Consider the following 18,613-nt stretch of genomic DNA (forward strand, 5'->3'; position numbering starts at 1 on the left):
ATTACCATAGAGAATTATTTGAAAATTTCCCATTCAAACGTGATTCTGTTGAATATTATTAGATTTAAATTAACGTCTCGAATTGAAATCACGACGCTCCGGTTATGTGACAGACATTACCTACCCATCTTTTTTTAATGTAGAATACATTTAAGGTTTCAATATAGGGGTCCCGTTTCAAAATATCGGCTGCGGCGCCGCGTCAGATTTTGAACGTTAATAACTTTTATCATACTTAACAGAATGATTTGATTTTTAGACCAATTTGTTGCAAATATGTTCCTCTATGCTGTATTAAAATTTGAAGTATGTATAACATGTACTAATAACAAAAAAAATGTGTTTTGAAAAATCTTTCGAAAACGACTCGGAAAAGTGAAAATTTTCAGCCCATCCCGCACAGAGCCGTCGTTATGGTAGACCAACCGAACAATAAAATAATGAAAAGTTTATATATAGGTCCATTACATGTTTGTTCGTATGGTTATTCGCATTGGGTTGCTTGACGAGAGCACTTGGTGGGGGAAAGACGGCATATTCCTTTGGTTAGGCCATTAGAAGCCGGACGGAAAGGAAAGGCTCATGCACGGCACGAGAACGAGCGAGAAAGCGATAGTAGTGCATATTAGCGCGATTATATAAATATCTGTCGGTCGGTTTTTCTCATCATTCGTATTCGTTCAAGCACTAGCAAGCAGCCAGTCCACCGAAGAAAAGCAGTCGGCGATGACGACGGCGGAAAAAGTGCCCCAGCTACTGGTGACTCATCGCAACCCGATCAGGAACTGTCGCCCTGCAAGAATTTCGCCCCAACTAAAGGGCAACAGAGTAGGCTATCGTTCCAGCGTCTGGGTCGTGAGATTGTGCAGGACTGCAAAGTCGAGCTACGCTTACAAAGCTCAGTCGTAATGATGGCCCGAGAAGCCAACGATGCCTACTTGGTCGGTTTGTTCGAGAATGCAAAATAGTGCTTTCTAGCTCACCGTGACCGCGGGGAGTGCGTCTGAATTATGCTCCCGCAATAAAACAATAAACGGTTCTTTACAGGACCAATTAATTGTGTTCTAATAAGAGTTAAACTGAAATTTACATTTTATGGTGTATAACAAATAATTTTCAGAAAGCAATATAAGAAATACGATGTGTGGAAAGAAAGAAAGAGAATTTAAATTATCTTCTCTCGCTCGTTTTCGTGCACTGCTTTTCCATTCCTTTCTGCTGCTACTACCATCATAACTAAAACGAATGTGCATGTTCCCCCACCATCTCATGGCCAGTGTTGCCACAATTCCATGTCGCTATAACAATTTGAATTATTTTATTGATCCTCTCTAGTATTGATAAAATATAGAACATGCAAAGTACACTAGTCGCATGCTTTTATTCGAACTTTTTGGCAGCCTCCGTTGATTAACTGCATAAATCGATTTGTTTGTGCAGCTCCTTGCTAGTAGCAAACTAAATAGCCTTTATCAGCGCTAACAAATAAAACAAAAGAATTTAAATTTGTGAAAATCTTCTCCTTCCTTCTTTTCAAATCTGCAACATTCTTTGAAAATATTGTTGGAATGTTGTTATTGAAAAACTGAACATGCAAGTTTGCTAGCACTGGCCACTAGATTGAAGGCGATGGAAAGACAGAATATTCGTTTTGGTTATGCTAGTATTGGTAGCCGAACGGAAAGGAAAGGCACAGGAATGGCACGAAAACGAGCGAGAGAGCGATAGTAGTGCTTTCTCGTATATGAATATTGGTCGTTCGGTTTTTCTCATCATTCGTATTCGTTCAAGCACTAGCAAGCAGCCAGTCCAGCGAAGGAAAGCAGTTGGCAATAGCGACGGACGGAAAAAGTGCCCCAGCTACTGGTGACTCATCGGAACTGTCGCCCTGCAAGATTTTCGCCCCAACTAAAGGGCAACAGAGTAGGCTATCGTTCCAGCGTCTGGGTCGTGAGATTGTGCAGGACTGCAAAGTCGAGCTACGCTTACAAAGCTCAGTCGTAATGATGCCCCGAGAAGCCAACGATGCCTACTTGGTCGGTTTGTTCGAGAATGCAAAATAGTGCTTTCTAGCTCACCGTGTCCGCGGGGAGTGCGTCTGAATTATGCTCCCGCAATAAAACAATAAACGGTTCTTTACAGGACCAATTAATTGTGTTCTAATAAGAGTTAAACTGAAATTTACATTTTATGGTGTATAATAAATAATTTTCAGAAAGCTATATAAGAAATACGATGTGTGGAAAGAAAGAAAGAGAATTTAAATTATCCTCTCTCGCTCGTTTTCGTGCACTGCTTTTCCATTCCTTTCTGCTGCTAATACTATCATAACAAACGAATGTGGGTGTTCCCCCACCATCCCATGGCCAGTATCACCGCTAACAAATAAGACAAAAGAATTTAAATTTGTGAAAATCTTTTCCTTCCTTCTTTTCAAATCTGCAACATTCTTTGAAAATATTGTTGGAATGTTGTTATTGAAAAACTGAACATACAAGTTTGCTAGCACTGGCCACTAGATTGAAGGCGATGGAAAGACAGAATATTCGTTTTGGTTATGCTAGTATTGGTAGCCGAACGGAAAGGAAAGGCACAGGAATGGCACGAAAACGAGCGAGAGAGTGATAGTAGTGCTTTCTCGTGTTTTCATATATGAATATTGGTCGGTCGGTTTTTCTCATCATTCGTATTCGTTCAAGCGCTAGCAAGCAGCCAGTCCACCGGAGGAAAACAGTTGGCAATGATGACGGTCCGCAAAAGTGCCCCAGCTACTGGTGGCCCATCGCAACCAATTACCGATCAGGAACTGTCGCCATGCCAGTATTTCGCCCCAAATAAAGGGCAACAAAGAAACTAATCCGCTGGCTAACATTCCAGCGTCTGGTTCGTAAGGTTGTGTATTACTTCAAAGTCGAGCTACGCTTACAAAACTCAGCCGTGATGAAGCCAGTGATGCCTACTTGGTCGGTTTGTTTGAGGATACAAAATAGTGCGCCAAGTACGTAACTTTCTCGCAAAAGAAATCAAACTGGCTCACAGTGTCCGCTGGGAGTGGGCGTAAATTATAATAAAAGCAACGGTTCTTTTCAGGACCAATCAATTGTGTTCTAGTGAGAGTTAAACTGAAACTTTCATTTTAAGGTGTGTAACAAATTTTCAACAATCAACATAATACGTTGTGTGGAAAGAAGCAGCTTGCACACGGAACAAAAAATTAAATTATCCTCTCGCTCGTTTCGTGCACTGTTTTTCCATTCCTTTCTACTGTTATTATCAGTATTACCAAAACGAATGTGTTGTTGCATGTGTTTAAGAGAAATGTTGAAGTCGCATGCTTCTATTCGAGCTTTTTAGCAGCCTCTGTGAACTAACTGCATTAAATAATTTTTTTGTGCAGCTCCGTGCTAGTAGCAAACAAAATGGCCCTACCAGTGTCTGATTCGTGAGATTGTGCAGGATTTCAAAGTCGAGCTAAGCTTATAAAGTTCAGCCGTAATGGTACCCGAAGAAGCCAGTCTTGTCGTTTTGTTCGAGGCTACAAAACAGTTCGCCAGGCACGTAACTATCATGCCAAAAATATCCAACGATCCAGCGCATCACCATCAACACCAACGCCGATACCAAAGGTTCTTTTCAGAACCACCATTATTTTCATAGAGAATTATTTGAAAATTTCCCATTCAAACGTGGTTCTGTTGAATATTATTAGATTTAAATTAACGTCTCGAATTGAAATCACGACGCTCCGGTTATGTGACAGACATTACCCACCCATCTTTTTTTATTGTGACCACGACTAACGGTTTAATATAGACACCCCATTTCAATATTTCTGAAGGAACAGAAGGTCGAGTTTGGAAAGTTTGTAACTTTCATTGTACTTCACCAAATTACACAATGTTCGCACTAATGATTCAGAAATATGACCAGGAATCTTCTATTAGATTTGTAAGTATGTATAATTTACATGAATAAAGAAAAATTGATTTTCAGGAATCAATTATTATCTGTTCTTCCATTGGCCAGTACTACGCGACTTCCTCATGCTAACAATTAATTTCATCGTTAGCCATCTCCCTCACCAAGGCCAACAACGACAACAAAACCGGTCCTTTTTAGGACAACCATCATTTTTGTAAAGAATAATTTGAAATATTCCTCGCCCAAATCACCTTTTGTCCGAAAATTCCAATGAGTATCAACATATTTGAAGAACGTGTTCCTTATGTATTCTACATCTCTCCGGTTATGTCGCAGACATTACCCACCCATCTTTTATTGTGACCACGACACCCCATTTCAATATTTCTGAATGAACAGAAGGTCGAGTTTGGAAAGTTTGTAACTTTCATTGTACTTAACCAAATTACACAATGTTCGCACTAATGATTCAGAAATATGATCAGGAATCTTCTGTTAGATTTGTAAGTATGTATAATTTACATGAATAAAGAAAAATTGATTTTCAGGAATCAATTATTATCTGTTCTTCCATTGGCCAGTACTACGCGACTTCCTCATGCTAACAATTAATTTCATCGTTAGCCATCTCCCTCACCAAGGCCAACAACGCCAACAAAACCGGTCCTTTTCAGGACCACCATCATTTTTGTAAAGAATAATTTGAAATATTCCTCGCCCAAATCACCTTTTGTCCGAAAATCCTAATGAGTATCAACATATTTGAAGAACGTGTTCCTTATGTATTCTACATCTCTCCGGTTATGTCGCAGACATTACCCACCTATCTTTTTATAGTCGCGAATAAACACTACTATCGCCTGTCTCGCTCGTGTACGTGCCATGTGCCTTTTCGTTCTGTATACGGTTCGATTCGGCTACTATACTTCCCCCACCATTTCCATTCCGGAGCCAGTGTTGCCAGACTTGATTTTTTCAGCTTTTCATTAGATTTGCAAAAAAATATTCCTAAAAAGAAAAACTATGTATGAGCAAAAAAAATCGCCTAGAAATCAATAAAATTCCAACAGTAGAAGAATATCAAACAGAAATAGTTTGTTCATCAGTAACAATTTGTTCCATCATAGATCAGTATCAGATATCGATATTTAAGTACCATAGAAGCCAATATAACGTACCATGTAGACGGATGTATAGAAAATCTTTATAAGTTAAAAAAAAAACCCGTTTGTTTTTCGATTTACTTTTTCTTTCTTTCTTTTTCAGGAGAATCAATTTCCGGGCAATCGTTTTCCAGGGAAAATGCTACCATGTCAGCATTAGTCCGGATAAAGCAGATTTCGGCAATCCCAAGCTACTAAAACAGTGGCAACAGTGAACTTCGTGTTCGCGCTATTTCCCCTTCAAACCAACACATCACGAGTAAGCATATAGATAGCAGCCATGGTAATCTTCCTATGCGGCGGCGACTGAGAATGTGTGTGCATCAGTATAAAAGCGCTACTCAATGGGCCGAATTGCAACATTCGGTATTGGAATCTCGCTGCTGCAGGTGTGCTGCGCTAGCCTACTAAGTTATTACCTACAACAACCAAGAAGATGACTGGCCGTGGCAAAGGAGGCAAAGGGCTCGGCAAGGGAGGCGCTAAGCGGCACCGCAAGGTGCTTCGTGACAATATCCAGGGCATCACCAAACCCGCCATTCGTCGTCTGGCTCGACGTGGAGGAGTGAAGCGAATCTCCGGTTTGATATACGAGGAAACCCGTGGTGTGCTGAAGATTTTTCTGGAAAACGTTATCCGGGACGCTGTGACGTACACTGAACATGCCAAACGGAAGACCGTCACTGCGATGGATGTCGTCTATGCGCTTAAACGCCAGGGACGCACATTGTACGGTTTTGGTGGTTAAGCCCTACCACGACGTTCACGACAACACAAAAGGCCCTTTTCAGGGCCACCAAATGTTTAGAAAAAAGAATTAGTTTGAAATGTATCCTTCATAATTTTCATCCACGTTGCAGGGGCGTACTGTTTAATGTGCGATTTTGATGGATATGCGAGAGACCGTCGTAACACTACAACGCGCTCAGTCGCTGGGTTTCCCTTTTTTCATATATGCATTTCCTTTTTCTTTCTCCTGAGCTTGCGTATCATGGGACAAAACGGCTCGTTTCTCGATAGCAACGAACCGCCGACCGACTCTTTTTTTCGCGCGCGCACGTTTTAGCTTACCACGCTTTCACCTACCTGTCTACCTATGAATTTGCGTACCTTTAATTGGTCTGAATGATAAAAGTAAAGTTGATGGCTGGTGAGTTAGTACTGTATCAATCAGGAAGCAATTACAACACACACACACACACACACAGGAAGAGAGAGAGAGAGAGAGAGAGAGAGAGAGAGAGAGAGAGAGATTGAGCAACCGTAAAAAAGTCCAGCTTGTGATCTGTGTCGGGGGACAAGCGTTCCCATCGATGCGTGCGCTGAAGCGCCTGGGTGTGATGGTCGACGCGTGCGGTTTATCAGCTCACAGCCATGTACACAACGATGTAGCGAGTTGATCAGTACATCCTAAATAATAGAATTTTGAGTTAGCCAAAGCAATTCGAAATAACACTGATGATTAGAGCACTAAAATCAAAATCCGCAACTAAAATGTTGGATTTTTTTCGAGGTATTTCTCTCTGTCTGTCTCTGCCGTCGAAACAAGAAAGCATTTCGCGAGCGCGTTGTACGGTTCTACGAGCAACACAAGAATCTCGGCGAAAAGTGCACGGTACAATATTTCAAAGGGGAAAACGTTGCGCCGTCGACTGTTTACAACACCTTTCGACGGTGCAATCTCAATGCCGCTTGCCGGTTGATAAAAAAAATTATTTTGGCTAAATATTTTGTTTTGCACGAAGCAAGTTACTTCCCTCGCAAAAAAAAGCAAAAAAAAAAAAAAAACAATCGTTCCCGAATACCCACTCGATCCCATTTGTACCCTAAAAAGCACAACCCGCTTCACAATTTGCTTCAGTGTCGCCCAATCGCAGATTTCTTCGGGATTTCGTTTTGAGAGCCACGAATTGCAAACAAGTTGATTGGTAGAAGATCACGAAATGCATTAGCAAAGTTGACGTAGACGCCGTACTACGCGCCTGTTCCGACATCAAACGGAAGCTTCGCCGAACAGCATCCAATTACGGATCGGTTTGAAATGTTCACTAATTTTTGGCCAACAATGGAGAACGTATCTTCTAATTTCAATCGAATCGTTTGTCTTTTTTTTTGACAGGTTGAGAAAAAAAATCCAAAATTTGTGTTGCCACCCGTTAACTTTTTTTGTTTTAGTAATTTTAATAACGAAAGTTTTCAGCAAAGGACCAGCCGACCGAAACGTTTTCCGCAGGTCGCCAAATTACGAGCACTTCCGCTCGAGCAAATATGTACAAAAATGAAATAATTTTATATAGAGAGAAGTTTTCTTTCGATTGGATAGCACCGAAAAGGTTTTCCAATTGCTAGAAGGTTCAAATTAACCTATTTTCCACAATTCAGTTTGCACGTGCCGCCATAGTCGGATACATGATTTGATAATATTCGGCCATACGCTTAAAACAGAATGTTCAGCGGGTGTTAGTTTGGACGGTGCGGACAGTGCAGTAAATTGAATGCAAACTTCCAGTGTACTTTTCACAAGCAGTAATTCGATTTTGGTTGATTTAAAACAACAGTCCGTAAAATTTTACCGGCACCGATCGAATAGTAACTTCCAACCGTCATCTACGCGTTCCCAAACAGAGCCGATGAATACGATCCTAAACAACAGACACCGGACCCCCGGTTATCATATTCGCAGACTTGCATCATCGTGCATCCATCGACTCGTCGTCTACAACTGTGTGTGTGGAAGAAAACCAAACCAAACGAACGCGCAATGGCTGAAACTGCTATCGACGTTGCTGCTACGGCCCCTGCCGTCGTCGCCTCTCCGCCAGCCGCCAAAGCGCCACCGAAGCAGGCGGCCAAGGCTAGCAAGAGTGACGCCAAGAAACCGAAAAAATCTTCAACCCATCCACCAGTGAGTGAGATGGTTCTGGCTGCCATCCGGACCCTGAAGGAACGGAGCGGATCATCACTGCAGGCGATCAAAAAGTACATCGCCGCCAACTACATGTGTGACGTCGCCAGGCTGGCTCCGTTTATCCGGAAGGCTTTGAAAACGGGTGTCGAGAAGGGAAACATCACCCAGACCAAGGGTACCGGTGCTTCCGGATCGTTTAAGGTGACGGTCGAAGCAAAGAAACCGGCTGGCGATAAGAAACCACCATCGGGTGCAGCGAAAAAACCGAAGAAATCGGCTACTAAATCCGGGGAGAAGAAAAATCCGCCGGCTGGTGGTGGTGAGAAGACCAGCAAGCCAAAGGCGGCGATCCCGGCCGCTAAGAAATCGGCTACGAAGAAAGCGAAAGCTGCTGCCCCTGCAAAGGCGGTAACGGCTGCCACTAAACAGAAAGCCACCAAACCATCGAAGGCTGCAGCGAACAAGCCGAGGGCACCTAAGCCAAAGAAGGCCGCCACCGCCCCGAAGAAGGTCACCGCCGGCAAGAAGTAAATTCCCGACAACGTGCGCGTCCCCCCAAAACAACAGTCCTTTTCAGGACTAACAAAATTGTAAAGAATTGATTGATGCTTATTTTCCGTTAATGCTCCGTTCCCCCCATGAGTTTTCTAGCTTGAGCAGCAGCGCGCGCACACACCCGCATTCAACTGGCTGCCGATTGGCAAGATAAATCAGTCGTCGTTAGTTTGATTAAACAAATCACTATAGTAAATAGGCGCGGTTTCTTGCTCAGATAAACGTACGTACGTACAGGTAAATTAATAGTAGGCCGTGGTTTTCTGTTGCCTTAACAAACAAACAAACAAACAGAGCAAGTATAATATTACTCTGATTAGCAAACAACGCGCTTATTTTGGCTATAATAAAACAGAGAAAAATTGGCTGGCACAATAAACAAACGAACGAACGATAATTACCGATTTTTTAGCCTAAATTGACGAACGTATTGTATTGTTCAACTTTGCGATTATGAATTGTGTTGGGTATTTAATTATTAACGTTCAACGCAGATCAGAAGTTTGAAGGCTGGGAAGTGCATTGTATTAACAAGTATGATCCAGAAATGTGTTCTTTTTGCGGCAGAATTTTCATACGCAGGGGCTGTTTTAGACTGACTGAGTAGAATATAGACGATAAAGGGGTAGAAAAAAGACCGTTTTCCGTCTTAACAAAAACAATCAACTAGCGGTAAGGGGAAAGACTACTTCCACAAACTACAGCAATTGATTTGGTGATGATTTGAAAAATGGACAGAGAAACAAAAATGACAACGACGTTTTTGCTCTAATGAAACAAACAAACAAACAAACAACAACAACTAATGTTTATATAAACTATGTGTACACATTTCAATTCAACTCTTTACCAGAACGTGTTTTGGTGGCCCTGAAAAGGGCCGATGACGATGGGGTGGTGGTGTGTGACATCCGGCGGCGGGGCGGGCGACACGTTTACTTCGAGCTGGTATACTTGGTAACGGCCTTGGTACCTTCCGATACGGCATGTTTCGCCAGCTCTCCCGGTAACAGCAAACGAACGGCGGTCTGTACCTCGCGGGAGGTGATCGTCGACCGTCGGTTGTAATGGGCCAGACGAGATGCTTCGTTAGCAATACGCTCGAAGATGTCGTTCACGAAGCTATTCATGATGCTCATCGCCTTCGACGAGACACCGGTGTCCGGATGGACCTGCTTCAGCACCTTGTAGATGTAGATAGCGTAGCTTTCCTTGCGCCGTTGCTTTCGCTTCTTCTTCTCTCCTCCTCCTGCTTTTGTGGCGATGTTCTTCTGTGCCTTGCCACCGCCGCCGCCGGATTTTTTCACAGCCTTTCCGCTGGCTTTCGGTGCCATAGTAACGACGTGGTTGTGCTGCTGTTAACGCTCTCGATGCGAACTGCGCTGACTGATTGGTAGCAAAAATCACTACATATCGCTTATATACGATCGTGTAGCGAGACGAAGGTTCGTCCTTTTTTGTGTTTAGCGCGTTTCGTTCGTTCGCTACTCCGCCCCTTTGGCGAACGATGTGCAATGAAGCGAATGCATAACAAGGGGTGCTGTGTGCGCGAGTGGCATCAGTGTTACTCGTATTGTCTACGTGACTACACACGAACGCGCACAGCGATAAACCTACAACAATGTCTGCACGCGGTAAAGGAGGAAAAGTGAAGGGAAAGCCAAAATCCCGCTCAGTTCGTGCCGGTCTCCAGTTCCCTGTTGGCCGAATTCACCGTCTGCTGAGGAAGGGAAATTATGCTGAACGTGTCGGTGCCGGAGCACCCGTCTACTTGGCAGCTGTGATGGAATATCTTGCCGCCGAAGTACTGGAGCTGGCAGGAAACGCTGCTCGCGATAACAAAAAGACCAGAATCATCCCCCGTCATCTGCAGCTGGCCATTCGAAATGACGAAGAGCTGAACAAACTGCTCTCCGGTGTGACCATTGCTCAGGGTGGCGTGTTGCCTAACATACAGGCCGCACTGCTGCCGAAGAAGACTGAAAAGAGGGCCTCCGCAGCAACTTAAATCCCGCTCCTTTCTAGCCGTAAAAACCGCCCTTTTCAGGGCGACTATTTTCTTCTGATAAAAAGAGTTAATTTGATTTTCACTCCGATAATCATCAACGTACATTTCTGTGAGCATTGCACAAGTTTTTTTTTTTTGCAATGCTCGTCAGACGCTTAATAATAGTTTCCCTCATATCATGGCATTGACGATTTCACCCAATCTCTCAAAAGTTCACTCATCGATTTGGTGCTAAATCACAAATCGGCCGCGCAAGATTTCCCTCAATGGGTCTTGTTTTTCACACGCTACTACTGTCGATCGGTACGAGGTGGTGCTGCTGGCAAAAAATCCCCCATCGGCGTGCTGTCTAACAAACACACACAGCCACCCGCCTGAGCATTTTTGGAGGGAAACGGAAAATTTCTGCTAATAATTCTTAGTAAAATATGATTGGTTGTGGTCCTGAAAAGGACCGTTTGTTGCTGTTTCGTTCTGGGGGGTGATGGGCACACACCAAATTTAGGCCCGCTCCCCACGGATCCGGCGAGCCAGTTGGATGTCTTTCGGCATGATGGTCACTCGCTTGGCATGGATAGCGCACAGATTGGTATCCTCGAACAAACCAACCAGGTAAGCCTCGCTGGCTTCTTGAAGGGCCATGACGGCTGAGCTCTGGAAGCGCAGATCGGTTTTGAAGTCCTGCGCGATCTCACGAACCAGACGCTGGAAGGGCAGCTTGCGGATTAGTAGCTCTGTCGACTTCTGATAGCGACGAATTTCTCGCAGCGCGACAGTTCCTGGTCTGTAGCGATGGGGCTTCTTAACGCCACCCGTAGCTGGGGCACTTTTACGGGCAGCCTTCGTTGCCAACTGTTTGCGGGGAGCTTTCCCTCCGGTGGACTTGCGGGCGGTCTGTTTCGTACGGGCCATGGCGCGAAAATTCTGCTCTACTACTGATACCACTGTGATGCTGTTCAAACGACGAATGATGACCAAAACAGACCGACCGATTTTTTTTATAGTCGCGAATAAACACTACTATCGCCTGTCTCGCTCGTGTACGTGCCATGTGCCTTTTCGTTCTGTATACGGTTCGATTCGGCTACTATACTTCCCCCACCATTTCCATTCCGGAGCCAGTGTTGCCAGACTTGATTTTTTCAGCTTTTCATTAGATTTGCAAAAAAATATTCCTAAAAAGAAAAACTATGTATGAGCAAAAAAAATCGCCTAGAAATCAATAAAATTCCAACAGTAGAAGAATATCAAACAGAAATAGTTTGTTCATCAGTAACAATTTGTTCCATCATAGATCAGTATCAGATATCGATATTTAAGTACCATAGAAGCCAATATAACGTACCATGTAGACGGATGTATAGAAAATCTTTATAAGTTAAAAAAAAAACCCGTTTGTTTTTCGATTTACTTTTTCTTTCTTTCTTTTTCAGGAGAATCAATTTCCGGGCAATCGTTTTCCAGGGAAAATGCTACCATGTCAGCATTAGTCCGGATAAAGCAGATTTCGGCAATCCCAAGCTACTAAAACAGTGGCAACAGTGAACTTCGTGTTCGCGCTATTTCCCCTTCAAACCAACACATCACGAGTAAGCATATAGATAGCAGCCATGGTAATCTTCCTATGCGGCGGCGACTGAGAATGTGTGTGCATCAGTATAAAAGCGCTACTCAATGGGCCGAATTGCAACATTCGGTATTGGAATCTCGCTGCTGCAGGTGTGCTGCGCTAGCCTACTAAGTTATTACCTACAACAACCAAGAAGATGACTGGCCGTGGCAAAGGAGGCAAAGGGCTCGGCAAGGGAGGCGCTAAGCGGCACCGCAAGGTGCTTCGTGACAATATCCAGGGCATCACCAAACCCGCCATTCGTCGTCTGGCTCGACGTGGAGGAGTGAAGCGAATCTCCGGTTTGATATACGAGGAAACCCGTGGTGTGCTGAAGATTTTTCTGGAAAACGTTATCCGGGACGCTGTGACGTACACTGAACATGCCAAACGGAAGACCGTCACTGCGATGGATGTCGTCTATGCGCTTAAACGCCAGGGACGCACATTGTACGGTTTTGGTGGTTAAGCCCTACCACGACGTTCACGACAACACAAAAGGCCCTTTTCAGGGCCACCAAATGTTTAGAAAAAAGAATTAGTTTGAAATGTATCCTTCATAATTTTCATCCACGTTGCAGGGGCGTACTGTTTAATGTGCGATTTTGATGGATATGCGAGAGACCGTCGTAACACTACAACGCGCTCAGTCGCTGGGTTTCCCTTTTTTCATATATGCATTTCCTTTTTCTTTCTCCTGAGCTTGCGTATCATGGGACAAAACGGCTCGTTTCTCGATAGCAACGAACCGCCGACCGACTCTTTTTTTCGCGCGCGCACGTTTTAGCTTACCACGCTTTCACCTACCTGTCTACCTATGAATTTGCGTACCTTTAATTGGTCTGAATGATAAAAGTAAAGTTGATGGCTGGTGAGTTAGTACTGTATCAATCAGGAAGCAATTACAACACACACACACACACACAGGAGAGAGAGAGAGAGAGAGAGAGAGAGAGAGAGAGAGAGAGAGAGAGAGAGAGAGAGAGAGAGAGAGAGAGAGAGAGAGAGAGAGAGAGAGATTGAGCAACCGTAAAAAAGTCCAGCTTGTGATCTGTGTCGGGGGACAAGCGTTCCCATCGATGCGTGCGCTGAAGCGCCTGGGTGTGATGGTCGACGCGTGCGGTTTATCAGCTCACAGCCATGTACACAACGATGTAGCGAGTTGATCAGTACATCCTAAATAATAGAATTTTGAGTTAGCCAAAGCAATTCGAAATAACACTGATGATTAGAGCACTAAAATCAAAATCCGCAACTAAAATGTTGGATTTTTTTCGAGGTATTTCTCTCTGTCTGTCTCTGCCGTCGAAACAAGAAAGCATTTCGCGAGCGCGTTGTACGGTTCTACGAGCAACACAAGAATCTCGGCGAAAAGTGCACGGTACAATATTTCAAAGGGGAAAACGTTGCGCCGTCGACTGTTTACAACACCTTTCGACGGTGCAATCTCAATGCCGCTTGCCGGTTGATAAAAAAAATTATTTTGGCTAAATATTTTGTTTTGCACGAAGCAAGTTACTTCCCTCGCAAAAAAAAGCAAAAAAAAAAAAAAAACAATCGTTCCCGAATACCCACTCGATCCCATTTGTACCCTAAAAAGCACAACCCGCTTCACAATTTGCTTCAGTGTCGCCCAATCGCAGATTTCTTCGGGATTTCGTTTTGAGAGCCACGAATTGCAAACAAGTTGATTGGTAGAAGATCACGAAATGCATTAGCAAAGTTGACGTAGACGCCGTACTACGCGCCTGTTCCGACATCAAACGGAAGCTTCGCCGAACAGCATCCAATTACGGATCGGTTTGAAATGTTCACTAATTTTTGGCCAACAATGGAGAACGTATCTTCTAATTTCAATCGAATCGTTTGTCTTTTTTTTTGACAGGTTGAGAAAAAAAGATGGGTGGGTAATGTCTGCGACATAACCGGAGAGATGTAGAATACATAAGGAACACGCTCTTCAAATATGTTGATACTCATTGGAATTTTCGGACAAAAGGTGATTTGGGCGAGGAATATTTCAAATTATTCTTTACAAAAATGATGGTGGTCCTGAAAAGGACCGGTTTTGTTGGCGTTGTTGGCCTTGGTGAGGGAGATGGCTAACGATGAAATTAATTGTTAGCATGAGGAAGTCGCGTAGTACTGGCCAATGGAAGAACAGATAATAATTGATTCCTGAAAATCAATTTTTCTTTATTCATGTAAATTATACATGCTTACAAATCTAACAGAAGATTCCTGATCATATTTCTGAATCATTAGTGCGAACATTGTGTAATTTGGTTAAGTACAATGAAAGTTACAAACTTTCCAAACTCGACCTTCTGTTCATTCAGAAATATTGAAATGGGGTGTCGTGGTCACAATAAAAAAGATGGGTGGGTAATGTCTGCGACATAACCGGAGAGATGTAGAATACATAAGGAACACGTTCTTCAAATATGTTGATACTCATTGGAATTTTCGGACAAAAGGTGATTTGGGCGAGGAATATTTCAAATTATTCTTTACAAAAATGATGGTGGTCCTGAAAAGGTACCAGTTTTGTTGGCGTTGTTGGCCTTGGTGAGGGAGATGGCTAACGATGAAATTAATTGTTAGCATGAGGAAGTCGCGTAGTACTGGCCAATGGAACAACAGATAATAATTGATTCCTGAAAATCAATTTTTCTTTATTCATGTAAATTATACATACTTACAAATCTAACAGAAGATTCCTGATCATATTTCTGAATCATTAGTGCGAACATTGTGTAATTTGGTTAAGTACAATGAAAGTTACAAACTTTCCAAACTCGACCTTCTGTTCCTTCAGAAATATTGAAATGGGGTGTCTATATTAAACCGTTAGTCGTGGTCACAATAAAAAATGAAATGGGTAATGTCTGTCACATAACCAGAGCGTCGTGATTTCAATTCGAGACGTTAATTTAAATCTAATAATATTCAACAGAATCACGTTTGAATGGGAAATTTTCAAATAATTCTCTATGGTAATAATGGTGGTTCTGAAAAGAACCTTTGGTATCGGCGTTGGTGTTGATGGTGATGCGCTGGATCGTTGGATATTTTAATGTAGAATACATTTAAGGTTTCAATATAGGGGTCCCGTTTCAAAATATCGGCTGCGGCGCCGCGTCAGATTTTGAACGTTAATAACTTTTATCATACTAAACAGAATGATTTGATTTTTAGGCCAATTTGTTGCAAATATGTTCCTCTATGCTGTATTAAAATTTGAAGTATGTATAACATGCACTAATAACAAAAAAATGTGTTTTGAAAAATCTTTCGAAAACGACTCGGAAAAGTGAAATTTTTCAGCCCATTCCGCACAGAGCCGTCAAAATCGTGGACCAACCGAGCAATAAAATAATGAAAAGTTTATATATAGGTCCACTACATGTTTGTTTTATGATTATTCGCATTGGGTTGCTTGACGAGAGCAGTTGGTGGGGGAAAGACGGCATATTCCTTTGGTTAGGCCATTAGAAGCCGGACGGAAAGGAAAGGCTCATGCACGGCACGAGAACGAGCGAGAAAGCGATAGTAGTGCATATTAGCGCGATTATATAAATATCTGTCGGTCGGTTTTTCTCATCATTCGTATTCGTTCAAGCACTAGCAAGCAGCCAGTCCACCGAAGGAAAGCAGTTGGCGATGACGACGGCGGAAAAAGTGCCCCAGCTACTGGTGACTCATCGCAACCCGATCAGGAACTGTCGCCCTGCAAGAATTTCGCCCCAACTAAAGGGCAACAGAGAAACTAATCTGTGTTCTAATAAGAGTTAAACGGGCTCATCGTGTCCGCGGGGAGTGCGTCTGAATTATGCTCCCGCAATAAAACAATAAACGGTTCTTTACAGGACCAATTAATTGTGTTGTAATAAGAGTTAAACTGAAATTTACATTTTATGGTGCATAACAAATAATTTTCAGAAAGCTATATAAGAAATATGATGTGTGGAAAGAAAGAAAGAGAATTTAAATTATCCTCTCTCGCTCGTTTTCGTGCACTGCTTTTCCATTCCTTTCTGCTGCTACTACCATCATAACTAAAACGAATGTGCGTGTTCCCCCACAATCTCTTGGCCAGTGTTGCCACAATTGCATGTCGCTATTACAATTTGAATTATTTTATTGATCCTCTCTAGTATTGATAAAATATAGAACGTGCAAAGTACACTAGTCGCATGCTTTTATTCGAACTTTTTGGCAGCCTCCATTGATTAACTGCATAAATCGATTTGTTTGTGCAGCTCCTTGCTAGTAGCAAACTAAATAGCCTTTATCAGCGCTAACAAATAAGACAAAAGAATTTAAATTTGTGAAAATCTTCTCCTTCCTTCTTTTCAAATCTGCAACATTCTTTGAAAATATTGTTGGAATGTTGTTATTGAAAAACTGAACATGCAAGTTTGCTAGCACTGGCCACTGATTGAAGGCGATGGAAAGACAGAATATTCGTTTTGGTTATGCTAGTATTGGTAGCCGAACGGAAAGGAAAGACACAGGAATGGCACGAAAACGAGCGAGAGAGCGATAGTAGTGCTTTCTCGTGTGTTCATATATGAATATTGGTCGGTCGGTTTTTCTCATCATTCGTATTCGTTCAAGCACTAGCAAGCAGCCAGTCCACCGAAGGAAAGAAGTTGGCGATGACGACGGTCGGAAAAAGTGCCCCAGCTACTGGTGACTCATCGCAACCCGATCAGGAACTGTCGCCCTGCAAGAATTTCGCCCCAACTAAAGGGCAACAGAGAAACTAATCTGTGTTCTAATAAGAGTTAAACGGGCTCATCGTGTCCGCGGGGAGTGCGTCTGAATTATGCTCCCGCAATAAAACAATAAACGGTTCTTTACAGGACCAATTAATTGTGTTGTAATAAGAGTTAAACTGAAATTTACATTTTATGGTGCATAACAAATAATTTTCAGAAAGCTATATAAGAAATATGATGTGTGGAAAGAAAGAAAGAGAATTTAAATTATCCTCTCTCGCTCGTTTTCGTGCACTGCTTTTCCATTCCTTTCTGCTGCTACTACCATCATAACTAAAACGAATGTGCGTGTTCCCCCACAATCTCTTGGCCAGTGTTGCCACAATTGCATGTCGCTATTACAATTTGAATTATTTTATTGATCCTCTCTAGTATTGATAAAATATAGAACATGCAAAGTACACTAGTCGCATGCTTTTATTCGAACTTTTTGGCAGCCTCCATTGATTAACTGCATAAATCGATTTGTTTGTGCAGCTCCATGCTAGTAGAAAACTAAATAGCCTTTATCAGCGCTAACAAATAAGACAAAAGAATTTAAATTTGCGAAAATCTTCTCCTTCCTTCTTTTCAAATCTGCAACATTCTTTGAAAATATTGTTGGAATGTTGTTATTGAAAAACTGAACATGCAAGTTTGCTAGCACTGGCCACTAGATTGAAGGCGATGGAAAGACAGAATATTCGTTTTGGTTATGCTAGTATTGGTAGCCGAACGGAAAGGAAAGGCACAGGAATGGCACGAAAACGAGCGGGAGAGCGATAGTAGTGCTTTCTCGTGTTTTCATATATGAATATTGGTCGGTTGGTTTTTCTCATCATTCGTATTCGTTCAAGCACTAGCAAGCAGCCAGTCCACCGGAGGAAAGCAGTTGGCGATGATTACGGTCCGCAAAAGTGCCCCAGCTACTGGTGGCCCATCGCAACCAACTACCGATCAGGAACTATCGCCATGCTAGTATTTCGCCCCAACTAAAGGGCAACGGAGCAACTAATCCGCTGGCTAACATTCCAGCGTCTGGTTCGTAAGGTTGTGTATTACTTCAAAGTCGAGCTACGCTTACAAAACTCAGCCGTAATGAAGCCAGTGATGCCTACTTGGTCGGTTTGTGGGAGTGGGCGTAAATTACAATAAAAGCAACGGTTCTTTTCAGGACCAATCAATTGTGTTCTAGCGAGAGTTAAACTGAAACTTTCATTTTAAGGTGTGTAGCAAATTTTCAACAAGCAACATAATACGTTGTGTGGAAAGAAGTAGCTTGCACATGGAAAAAAAAATTAAATTATCCTCTCGCTCGTTTCGTGCACTGCTTTTCCATTCCTTTCTACTGTTATTATCAGTATTACCAAAACGAATGTGTTGTTGCATGTGTTTAAGAGAAACGTTGAAGTCGCATGCTTCTATTCAAGCTTTTTGGCAGCCCCCGTGAACTAACTGCATATGATTTTTTTGTGCAGCTCCGTGCTAGTAGCAAACAAAATGGCTCTACTAGTGTCTGATTCGTGAGATTGTGCAGGATTTCAAAGTCGAGCTAAGTTTATAAAGTTCAGCCGTAATGGTACCCGAAGAAGCCAGTCTTGTCGTTTTGTTCGAGGCTACAAAACAGTTCGCTAGGCACGTAACTATCATGCCAAAAATATCCAACGATCCAGCGCATCACCATCA

General features: G+C 42.7%; 4 protein-coding genes and 1 pseudogene across 4 annotated transcripts; 4 read left to right on the top strand and 1 right to left on the bottom strand.

The window, feature by feature from the left end:
* Positions 1-5,520: 5,520 nt before the first annotated feature.
* Positions 5,521-5,832, top strand: LOC131695924 (histone H4-like). The gene has a single exon (XM_058984454.1). It carries the CDS (start codon positions 5,521-5,523, stop codon positions 5,830-5,832), a length of 312 nt encoding a protein of 103 aa, XP_058840437.1.
* Positions 5,833-7,845: 2,013 nt separating this feature from the next.
* On the top strand, positions 7,846-9,141 carry LOC131695925 (histone H1A, sperm-like). The gene is made up of 2 exons (XM_058984455.1): positions 7,846-8,400; positions 9,115-9,141. The coding sequence occupies exons 1-2, from the start codon at positions 7,846-7,848 to the stop codon at positions 9,139-9,141; spliced, it is 582 nt and encodes a 193-aa protein (XP_058840438.1).
* Positions 9,142-9,482: 341 nt separating this feature from the next.
* LOC131695926 (histone H2B, gonadal-like) lies at positions 9,483-9,788 on the bottom strand (the record flags this gene model as incomplete). The annotated part of the gene is made up of 1 exon (XM_058984456.1): positions 9,483-9,788. A coding segment is annotated over one exon (306 nt), but the record flags the coding sequence as incomplete, so codon positions are not given.
* Positions 9,789-10,168: 380 nt separating this feature from the next.
* On the top strand, positions 10,169-10,555 carry LOC131695927 (histone H2A-like). Its single transcript, XM_058984458.1, has one exon. The coding sequence runs from the start codon at positions 10,169-10,171 to the stop codon at positions 10,553-10,555; it is 387 nt and encodes a 128-aa protein (XP_058840441.1).
* Positions 10,556-12,321: 1,766 nt separating this feature from the next.
* Positions 12,322-18,613, top strand: part of LOC131695928 (uncharacterized) — a 28,259-nt pseudogene continuing 21,967 nt past the window's right edge.

Source organism: Topomyia yanbarensis, unplaced genomic scaffold, assembly GCF_030247195.1.
Source record: "Topomyia yanbarensis strain Yona2022 unplaced genomic scaffold, ASM3024719v1 HiC_scaffold_6, whole genome shotgun sequence".
In the NCBI taxonomy this organism is placed as follows: Eukaryota; Metazoa; Arthropoda; class Insecta; order Diptera; family Culicidae; genus Topomyia; species Topomyia yanbarensis.

What these genes read in the sequence shown, in the direction of transcription:
- LOC131695924 (XM_058984454.1), top strand. Translation starts at nt 5,521, where the DNA reads ATGACTGGCCGTGGCAAAGGAGGCAAAGGGCTCGGCAAGGGAGGCGCT.
- LOC131695925 (XM_058984455.1), top strand. Translation starts at nt 7,846, where the DNA reads ATGGCTGAAACTGCTATCGACGTTGCTGCTACGGCCCCTGCCGTCGTC. An exon ending in CTGCTGCCCCTGCAAAGGCG is followed by an intron (nt 8,401 to 9,114) that starts GTAACGGCTGCC and finishes TTTTTGCGGCAG; the next exon opens with AATTTTCATACGCAGGGGCT.
- LOC131695927 (XM_058984458.1), top strand. Translation starts at nt 10,169, where the DNA reads ATGTCTGCACGCGGTAAAGGAGGAAAAGTGAAGGGAAAGCCAAAATCC.